At 53.2% G+C, this 10,834-nt stretch overlaps 1 protein-coding gene across 3 annotated transcripts in view; it reads right to left on the minus strand.

The window, feature by feature from the left end:
• LOC138527089 (tumor necrosis factor alpha-induced protein 2-like) overlaps nucleotides 1-10,455 on the minus strand; it is a 54,532-nt gene extending 44,077 nt beyond the window's left edge. The window contains exon 1 of one of the 3 annotated variants that reach the window (XM_069638120.1): nucleotides 10,313-10,455. In XM_069638120.1, coding sequence (XP_069494221.1) covers nucleotides 10,313-10,325 — 13 coding nt within the window. In that variant the 5' untranslated portion in view covers nucleotides 10,326-10,455. Of the gene's footprint in view, nucleotides 1-1,729; nucleotides 1,860-6,750; nucleotides 6,892-10,312 lie in introns of those variants that run through there. The other 2 variants (XM_069638119.1, XM_069638118.1) reach the window with 2 other exon arrangements.
• Between the last annotated feature and the right edge of the window lie 379 nt (nucleotides 10,456-10,834).

Raw genomic sequence — 10,834 nt, forward strand, 5'->3', positions numbered from 1 at the left:
GCGGTCCTCAGATCCTCGAGGTAAGGCAGGGGAATGGACACAAATGCAGCCACAGCAAAACAGCAGTTGCTTTCTAGTCACACGCCCTTCGCTCACATGGGCTTAGCGCCGCAAGGGTGCCTGGGTTGCTCTAATGTAGGCACACTTCCTGCCTGGGCGGGCCACAGAGGAGGGGGCGGGGCTTCTCAGCGCGACGGCGCTTCGTTCTCCTTCGGTCTCCTGCGGTCCTCAGATCCTCGAGGTAAGGCAGGGGAATGGACACAAATGCAGCCACAGCAAAACAGCAGTTGCTTTCTAGTCACACGCCCTTCGCTCACATGGGCTTAGCGCCGCAAGGGTGCCTGGGTTGCTCTAATGTAGGCACACTTCCTGCCTGGGCGGGCCACAGAGGAGGGGGCGGGGCTTCTCAGCGCGACGGCGCTTCGTTCTCCTTCGGTCTCCTGCGGTCCTCAGATCCTCGAGGTAAGGCAGGGGAATGGACACAAATGCAGCCACAGCAAAACAGCAGTTGCTTTCTAGTCACACGCCCTTCGCTCACATGGGCTTAGCGCCGCAAGGGTGCCTGGGTTGCTCTAATGTAGGCACACTTCCTGCCTGGGCGGGCCACAGAGGAGGGGGCGGGGCTTCTCAGCGCGACGGCGCTTCGTTCTCCTTCGGTCTCCTGCGGTCCTCAGATCCTCGAGGTAAGGCAGGGGAATGGACACAAATGCAGCCACAGCAAAACAGCAGTTGCTTTCTAGTCACACGCCCTTCGCTCACATGGGCTTAGCCGTGTGCTGGTAATTGTAAAACAGGCACTGTTTCCAAATACCTCCTGATCATGGGTTTCAGAAACACGTGTGTTTAAAAGGGCCTGTTTTACAGGGTGGTAAATCCTGCAGTAAAAGCAGTAAAAGCAGTGGTAAAGGTGCACTTGGAATTACTGCATCCGACAATACCACAAATGCCAATGGAGTCCAGTAGAACGCCATGAAGGGGAACAACAAGTACTTGTGATTATCTACTACAAATAATGTCAGTGGTAGTCGAAATATAGTGGGTGTTATTAGCAAGGGTAATACGACCAAACTCATAATGAGGGCGAATGAGTCTATTATTTCAGACCGACACATCTAACATCTTCCTGTTGCATTTTGTAGGAGGAGCTTCTAGTTCTTTTAACACTAGTACTCCCAAATACAAGGAGCAACGAGACAGGTACCTGTAACTCCCGGCCTCCGCAACCTGTTGCTCCCAGATGCTTTGGAATAGAATACCATCAGCCTTAGCCAGCATACTCAATGGTGAGGGATGATGGGAGTTGTAGTTCAAAAACACCTGGAGCTCTGAAGATTGCAGACTCCTGTGTTCCACACTAAGAATCAGCTACTATAAGCATCGCACTAGACACGGCCTCTGCCTCGTTAAGCTCTCCAGTTGTTTTGGACTACAACTCTCATCAACCCTAGTCAGCGTCAATGGTGAGGGATCATGGTAGTGAAAGCCCAAAACTTCCAGAGAGACCAAGATTGCACATCCCTACACTGGAAGACGCTAGTTCATCGTCAAATGTCTTACTAACGCGTCAATGACCTGAATGTGTCTGGGGTTCCATGTCATTTCGCCGACAGGCACTTTTACGACTGCCTTTTTTTACGTGGAGATTAGTACGAAAAAAGTCATCAACATTTTTTTTGGGGTGGTTTCCCCCCAACTCCCTCTTCCCCACGTATTTTTAACTATTACCGACCTCCCCAACCGCTTATCTGTGATCGGCGGCCATCTTTTCTCTTCCATGATGCCAGCATTTCACAAACCAGACATGTTACACCGGGTTCTCCACCACAGAGAGCTGAGAATGGACCCTTGATTGCCTCATGAGGGTCCCCGTTAAGACCACAGTCGCCCTAGATCTTTTCCTCACTTGGCGAGCGACTGAACCTCAAGTAGCCAGCCTTTGATATACGTCGCAAGCCGGGCGCTTAATTCCGCTTTTTGCCCACCTTTTTTTGCAAACGGAAATGACTCTGGTTGGGCGGAAATTCATGAGTGTGACCGCCGCGTCCGCGTGCAGTTCTAGCGATAGTCTATTTCGGGTTGAAAAACACAGCACTGAAAACACAAGGCTGCAGCTCACGGGTCCGCCACAGATACAGAAGGGTGCACAGCTCATGTGGTTGCCACCCATTCACCCACCCACCCACGAGGCCGCAACTCACACGGTTCCACATCTGACACTGACGCGCAGTATCTGGCGGTCAGCGACGATGGACAAGTGCAACAGGCAACAGTTTCCACTTGCCAGGCCTTCACAAATTTGCTGCAGAATATGGGGGCGGAGGGGGCGGTGGGGAGATCACCGTTCCATTGGCATAAGTTTGTCACTGGGTCATGTGGCACTATGTCCCAGAGATATCCACTGTGGTTGCTGCCGCTGGAGGCCAAGAAGACCGCTCGTGCTGGCGCAACAGACCACACAGCTGCAACACAACCACTCTAAAATTCCTGCACCGCTGTTTCGCAAAAGGGGATTTTTCTCCCAAAAAAGCAGAAGCTGGAACCACTTCAGGCACTCACAAATTGTCCAAAAAATGAGTTAGTTTTTAACTGAGGAACATCTGGGTGGACATTTCCAAATGGCCCTGCCTGGTTCCAGCAAGAGGCTTAGGCTTTTTGGAAATGCCTTATTTGAATGGGTTATTTATAAGGCGCTTAATACCCAGAGGTTTCTAAGTGCGGACCCGGGGATCGAACTGGTGTTGCTCTGTGTCGTCTTGCTTCCAAGGCGAGCACGTTGCCCCTGAGCCATCCTCCCGAGGCATGGCACGAGACAAATTCAACAGAAAAGCAAGGGAAAGTCTGTGGGGGTGGCATCACCAAGACACACATTTTCTATTGTTTTTTTTTGGGGGGGGGCGTGCAGCAATGAAGGGGCCGGCCTGGGATGGATCGAAAATGGCATGAGTGGGACTGGGTGAGTCAGCCATGGAAAAAAGGCCTGTTTTGCGATGGCACCTGGGCCTCCCAATGCGCTGTGAAAGGAGGGGACCCAGTTCCACCAGTCTCCCTTCGGGCCCCCACCGCCCCCGCCCCCACTCTGAGAAGCCTCCTGCAGTATAGAGGCTACACAGCATTTTACGTGACTCATTTTAATAGCACCGACATACATGTAAATAGTCCTTGCTGGATGGAATACATTCACAAAGGGCCTTCTGCACGCATGTGTTCCTGGCCCCTAGGGAAGCACCCACTTAATTGGCCAAAGTAAATACCTTCTTTTCTGCCCAGCCTCAGTAATCTTATAAGGTGGGCACACAACAGGCTGCTTTTCTAACCAACACCACGTCTTCACTGGCATTCTTGTTTCTTAAAAAGATGCCAAAACAGAAATGTAGCACTTGTTCTCCAGGTCCTGAAATGTTTAACACATGCTACTTAGAAATGCAGGGCTTTAAGCGGCAGAAGGCAGTCTGGGGAAGCCTAAAAGCCTGGCAGGGTGGTTTGCTTCAAAGCTGGCACAGAACAACTTGAGCTCTCTGTGACACTGGGCTAGTGGTCTTACTAATTTCAAAACCTGGACACACCACAGAAGAGCGCGCTATGACAGTCACCTGCCTGTAGTCATTATTCAAACTGCCCATGCAGCGTGCTACAATGGGACCCTTGCAAAGCATGAGCACATCAAAAACTCTGCATGAAGCTGTTGGATAAAAGGGCCACTCCTTCACGCTCTGCGGGGTCTCTGCTGCCAATTAGGGTTGTCTTTTTGAAAGCAACGATGCACGGAAAAGAAGCAGGGTCTGCAGTCCAGGGGGCTTGATGGAGGAGGCACCGGAAGACTTTCTGCCGCTCCTGGGGTCTCCTCGGGGTTCTTGAAGTCAATAGCTGGGGGTGCATAAGTGGGGGCTCTGAGTAACTTCATTTCAAAGACCGCCATCGGTTTTTTTTTCTATTTATGGGAAAACATATCTGGGCCAATTCTACTAACTGTATTATGCGCGCAACCCTTTACGCGGGTTGCGCATTTAAGGATGGCCATTCCTTAGCTGGCCCTCCAGATGTTTTGCACTTTCGCTGTCATTACCCGGCACTGTGCCCGTGGGGGTCGGATATGGAGTGATTCTCGAAGTTCCCCCTTTCCCCACATGACTTTCTGGGCCGTTTTTGCATCTCGTTGAAAGTGCCTAAAGTGAACCAGTGCTGCCTGCAGCCCCTCCCGCTCCCCTCCCCCTCCCCACCCCTCACACGAGCTCCCTGTGTTTGAATACAAGAGGGTGCAGCTCACACGGCCACCATGCATACAGGAGGGTGCAGCTCACACAGTCACCATGCATACAGGAGGGTGCAGCTCACAGGGCCACCATGCATACAGGAGGGTGCAGCTCACAGGGCCACCATGCATCCAGGAGGGTGCAGCTAACACAGCCACCATGTATACAGGAGGGTGCAGCTCACAGGGCCACCATGCATACAGGAGGGTGCAGCTCACACAGCCACCATGAATACAGGAGGGTGCAGCTCATGCAGCCACCATGCAGAGAGGAGGGTGCAGCTCACACAGTCACCATGCATACAGGAGGGTGCAGCTAACACAGCCACCATGCATCCAGGAGGGTGCAGCTAACACAGCACCATGCATATAGGAGGGTGCAGCTCATGCAGCCACCATGCAGACAGGAGGGTGCAGCTCACACAGTCACCATGCATACAGGAGGGTGCAGCTAACACAGCCACCATGCATCCAGGAGGGTGCAGCTAACACAGCACCATGCATATAGGAGGGTGCAGCTCATGCAGCCACCATGCATACAGGAGGGTGCAGCTCACGTGGCCACCATGAATACAGAGGGCGCAGCTCACACAACCACCATACATACAGGAGGGTGCAGCTCACATGGCCACCATGCATGCAGGAGGGTGCAGCTCACACGGCCACCATGCATGCAGGAGGGTGCAGCTCATGCAGCCACCATGCATACAGGAGGGTGCAGCTCATGCAGCCACCATGCATACAGGAGGGTGCAGCTCATGCAGCCACCATGAATACAGGAGGGTGCAGCTCACACAAGCACCATGCATACAGGAGGGTGTAGCTCACACAGCCACCATGCATGCAGGAGGGTGCAGCTCATGCAGCCACCATGCATGCAGGAGGGTGCAGCTCACGCAGCCACCATGCATGCAGGAGGGTGCAGCTCATGCAGCCACCATGCATACAGGAGGGTGCAGCTCACGCAGCCACCATGCATACAGGAGGGTGCAGCTCACGCAGCCACCATGCATGCAGGAGGGTACAGCTCACGCAGCCACCATGAATACAGGAGGGTGCAGCTCACACAACCACCATGCATACAGGAGGGTGCAGCTCATGCAGCCACCATGCATCCAGGAGGGTGCAGCTCATGCAGCCACCATGCATACAGGAGGGTGCAGCTCATGTAGCCAACATGAATACAGGAGAGTGCAGCTCATGTAGCCACCACACCACGCATCCAGGAGGGTGCAGCTCATGCGGCCATCATGCACACAGGAGGGTGCAGCTCACACGGCCACCATGCACACAGGAGGGTGCAGCTCACACGGCCACCATGCATACAGGAGGGTGCAGCTCATGCGGCCACCATGCACACAGGAGGGTGCAGCTCACACGGCCACCATGCATACAGGAGGGTGTAGCTCATGCGGCCACCATGCACACAGGAGGGCGCAGCTCACACGGCCACCATGCATACATGAGGGTGCAGCTCACACGGCCACCATGAATACAGGAGGGTGTAGCTCATGCGGCCACCATGCACACAGGAGGGTGCAGCTCATGCGGCCACCATGCACACAGGAGGGTGCAGCTCACACGGCCACCATGCATACAGGAGGGTGCAGCTCATGCAGCCACCGGGCATTCAGGAGGGTGCAGCTCATGCGGCCACCGGGCATCCAGGAGGGTGCAGCTCATGTAGGTACCATGAATGTACACAGGCAGCGCTCTCACCTCTCTCCAGTTTCTCCCCTAGGAAGAGGACACTCTGTGGAATGCGCTCAGTTTCCCAAGGGGCTGCTGTCCCTGGGAGTCTGAGAAGACTTGGGCAATGTGCTCCACCTGTAGCACCATCTGAAAGGTGGCTTGCTCTGCCGCAGCCCAAACGCGATTCTCTACCTTCCATCACCCCTCCTGTCCAACATACCAGAAGAGGGTGGGCTCTCGGTGAGTTCTGCGTCCCCCACCCACCACCGGCAGAGGCAGGGGGTGGAGGGGCGATCTCTCTCTCTATAACGCTTGTGCATGGCCCTCTCTAGTCTCCCCCTGAGGCAGAATGCCACAGGCCCCGTGCTGCACGAAGTGCGACACGATGGAGGGCCTGGGGAGTTAGGCGCAGGGTGGGGGAGACAACCGGCGGGAAAACAAAAGGGAGGGGCAGCCAGAGCGGCGCCCCCACCCTCGGCGTTCCCCAGGAAACGCCAAACAGGAAAAGACCAGGTGTGAAAGTAACAGGGGGGAGGACAGGAAGAAGCCGGCCCCCAACGGCACAACAAAAGGGGGAAGGGGTATAAGTAACCCAAGGAAGCGTGGCCAAGACACAACCAGGTTAGGAGCTTACCTCACTCGGGTAAGCTCCCAGAGCCTGGAAAAGGGGGACAAGGATACGTTTTGCCTCTGCGGGCTTATGCGTAGTCCGTGTCTTCGGTTCCCCGGTCAATTTCGCCTCTGCGGGGTTAAGTGTCGGGAAGAACAAAGGAACGAGGCGTAGGAGGAGCGGAAGAAGGAGGACCCACCTCTGCTTGGCGGCGACATCCATCGGCGAAGAGCGGGACCCCGGAAGGAGAGAGCGGAACCATCGCCTTCGTACCGGGGAATCCGGAGCTGCAACACAACCAGTCGGAGGTGCGGAAGAAGACCGTTGCAGAAGTCATCGGGGAAGAACAGGCAGCGTAACCAGCGGAAGAAGCGGGAGAGGCCGGGTAACACGTCGCCAAGTAGGAGAGCCGGAGAGCTGAAGCGGGCGCCTCCTACACCCGCGGAGAGAGGAAAAGAAAGGTTGCGGAAGGGGGCGGGGCGAAGGACACGCCGTATAAACTTTAAAGCGGCAGTACATACCGGTGTAGACAAACAGCACGAAGCGAAAAACAACAACGTGCTGGAACAACAGTCTGGAGTCCGAGCTGGTTAGCGTTGCCCAGGAAACAATTAACACCGGGAAAAAGGAAAAGCATAAACTAGAACAAACGGTCGGAACAGGCAACACGGGAAGCCAAACAGGGGCTCAGTGAAACAATACAGGAGGAACAAGGCGAGCGAAGGCAAGTCTACAAGAAAGCCAGAAGAGGCAAAAGTTGGGAATGACGGAAGAAAGAACAAGAAGAGCGCAGGAATTCAGCGCATGGGCCAAAAAAGCAGAAAAAGACTATGGGGCCAAATGGGTCCTGGAGGTGATGCAAAAGGAAGAAAGGGCTAGGGCAATGTCGCCCCTGCTGCTAGAGGATTCCACGGACAGCGACGAGGAAGCCGCGGTACCCCAAGGACAGAAGAGGGCAAGAGGAGCAGCGGAAGAGTCGCAGGAGCCAGAGAGGCCTAAGAAGAAGCAGAAAAACAAAGGTATCGTAAAATTAAGCAACAACATTAACAAAATGATTAAAGTATTAAATGCAAATGTCAAATGCTTAAGGGCTCAGGGTATGTCGCCCAGAGCCAAGAAGGGAAAGAAAAGAGAGCAAGATAACCTGGGATCAGAATGGGAAAGTAGTGATGATGAAGAGAGAGACCACCTGCGAGCCTGGGTGAAAAAGAAAGGGGTAATAGGTAATGGAAGAAATACAGAGGACAGGGCAGGGGGGGGCATGGGAGCAGGGGGGCAGGGGCCAACAGACAGCGGGGCTACCATCCCTACACCGGGGCTTCCCCAAAGCCCAGACCCTATAGCAACGCCAGCGCCTGCCGTAGTAACAGTAACTGAGCCAGCCACAAATATGACAAAGTATGGGAGACCCACGATAGGCAAAGATGCACAGGGGCGGTCATTGAAAGCACAAGCCTGGCATATTAGCGACAAAGTTAAAGAAAAAATATGGAGAAAAGAGTTGATAGACATATTTACCTTGCTAGATGTACAGAAAAGGGGCCATGATATAGCAAAAGAGGATATAAAAGAGGACGAAAAAGGTTTATTGAAAAGATCAGCAGTGACAAGGAACTTTTTTTACGTTATTGTACAGTTGTCATAACCAGTGTGTAGCGTTAATTTTGTATAAAATAAACAGGCCTACGGCCACCAATTTTTCCACGAAACATAACTGTGTGTGCATTATCATTTCTGGGTCCGGGCATAGGACAACAGGGACAAGAGCAGGGGGGGAACCCACACTACTCAGCCTAAAGCCTGGAGGGAAAGCGGGCCTTTAACAGGTTCCCTAAGAAGCCTTTGGCAGCTGGGCGGCTGGGCAATGCCACTGCCTGGCATTTACCGATTTCTGAGAGAGACATAGCAGATGGCAAGTCTGCCAGTGTTGCAAGAGACCTGCCAATCCATGCTCACTTCCTCTCCCCACTGACCAGAGCTCCATCACCCCTGTATCACTCCCTATCACTCTGTACACGCGGATGCAGCCGGGACTGAAAGAAAACTGGAGGGATTCCCCCCGAGAGACTCTGTGGATAGAGCTGTGGCAGTCCCACGTCCCTCTGCTTAACATCTAACTGACTCCGCCCCAGCCCCGCCAGCCTTCACTCCCCTGCTTGCAAGTGTTTACGCTCCCCCAGAGGCCTGGTCGGCAGGAGCGAAGCCAATAACGTCAACACAAGCAACTGGAGAAGATCCTCGAACTACACACTCCAAACCACTGCACTCCTCGAATCAACATGCAAACATCGCCAAGCAGCCAAAGAACCCTGCCAAAGCAAGCACGTGCGCACTATAGCCTGTCAGCCGAGCAAGCATCCTGCCAGCCAATGCCCAATTGCAATCTTTTACGCCTGGCTCTCTGATCCACTGGACTCACGTAGGAGGGTACAGGAACAACAGCAAGTCTCTGTTGTTATTCATTGAGTAAGGACAGAGTAGTCGCAGACAGGTCTCAACCACACAGAGCATGTCCCTGATCTTACTCACTGAGTAACGGCAGGGTATTTACAGACAGGCCTTAGAGACACACAGCAGGTCCCTGATGATACTTGCTAAGGACATATTATTCACAGACAGGTCTCAGCCACACAGAGCATGTCCCTGATGTTACTGAGTAACAGCAGGGTATTTACAGACAGGCCTTAGAGACACACAGCAGGTCTCTGATGATACTTGCTAAGGACATATTATTCACAGACAGGCTCAGGCAAACAGAGCATGTCCCTGATGTCACTGAGTAACGGCAGGGTATTTACAGACAGGCCTTAGAGACACACAGCAGGTCCCTGATGATACTTGCTAAGGACATATTATTCACAGACAGCTCGTAGACACATAGAGCAGGACCCTGTTGCTACACAGGTCCTTACTGTTACTAACTGAGTAATGACAGAGCATTTACAGTCAGGTCCAAGACACATAGCGCAGGTCCTGATGTTACACAGGTCCCTACTGTTACTCACTGAGTATTGACAGAGCATTTACAGTTAGGTGTCAGACACACACAGCAGGTCCCTGATGATACTTGCTAAGGACAGGTTATTTACAGACAGCTCGCAGACACACAGAGTAGGACCCTGATGTTACACAGGTCCCTGCTGTTACTCACTGAGCATTGACAGAGCATTTACCGTTAGGTGTCAGGCAGAGAGAGCAGGTCCTGGTGTTACACAGGTCCCTGCTGTTACTCTCTGAGTATTGACAGAGCATTTACAGTTAGGTGTCAGACACACAGATCAGGTCCTGGTGTTACACAGGTCCCTGCTGTTACTCTTTGAGTAAGGACACAGTATTCACAGAGAGGTATCAGACACACAGGGCAGGCCCTGCTGTTACTCACTGAGCATTGACAGAGCATTTACCGTTAGGTGTCAGGCAGAGAGAGCAGGTCCTGGTGTTACACAGGTCCCTGCTGTTACTCTCTGAGTATTGACAGAGCATTTACAGTTAGGTGTCAGACACACAGATCAGGTCCTGGTGTTACACAGGTCCCTGCTGTTACTCTTTGAGTAAGGACACAGTATTCACAGAGAGGTATCAGACACACAGGGCAGGCCCTGCTGTTACTCACTGAGTATTGACAGAGCATTTACAGTTAGGTGTCAGACACACAGCGCAGGTCCTGGTGTTACACAGGACCCTGCTGTTACTTGTTGAGTATGGACACAGTATTCACAGACAAGTATCAGACACACAGGACAGGCCCTGCTGTTACTCACTGAGTAAAGACATCGCGATGAAGCTGAGGTTGATCTCCGCTCTGCACTGGCCTCCTTGCAGAGCCGCAGCGTCTGTGGGTTTATATTCGCCGCCCACCTCCAGCCCCTCTTCCTCCAGGGCGGGGTCTGCAGCTCACGCTGGGGAAACCCAAAGCACGGTTCCTGGGTGACTTTGCGGCCACAGTAGAGGGAAAATGCCGTGACGGAGGATGGTGGGGCGCCCCCCTCCCCAGGACTCGGCTGATTTATTGCCCAACCAAACCCCCCCCCCTCGCTCCCACGCCCCCTCGCCAAACATCAGCACTGCTTTCACTTTCACTCCCTTTGCAATTAGCGAACAATTTGACTCATAGCAACTTTCCACATGAGCTCAAGTACTTTAAAAAAGAAATTAGTACACATTATTGCCAGAAAATGTGTTAATTGCACACACAGAAGCAATGCACAGCAGGAGAGCAACGAAACCTGCATTTCGGGGGGGCTAACAGATTATAGGCGGGGCAACTTTAGAAATGGGTTGGG

The sequence above is a fragment of the Ambystoma mexicanum genome, chromosome 14 (genome assembly GCF_040938575.1).
Source record: "Ambystoma mexicanum isolate Mex_15411 chromosome 14, UKY_AmexF1_1, whole genome shotgun sequence".
NCBI lineage: Eukaryota > Metazoa > Chordata > Amphibia > Caudata > Ambystomatidae > Ambystoma > Ambystoma mexicanum.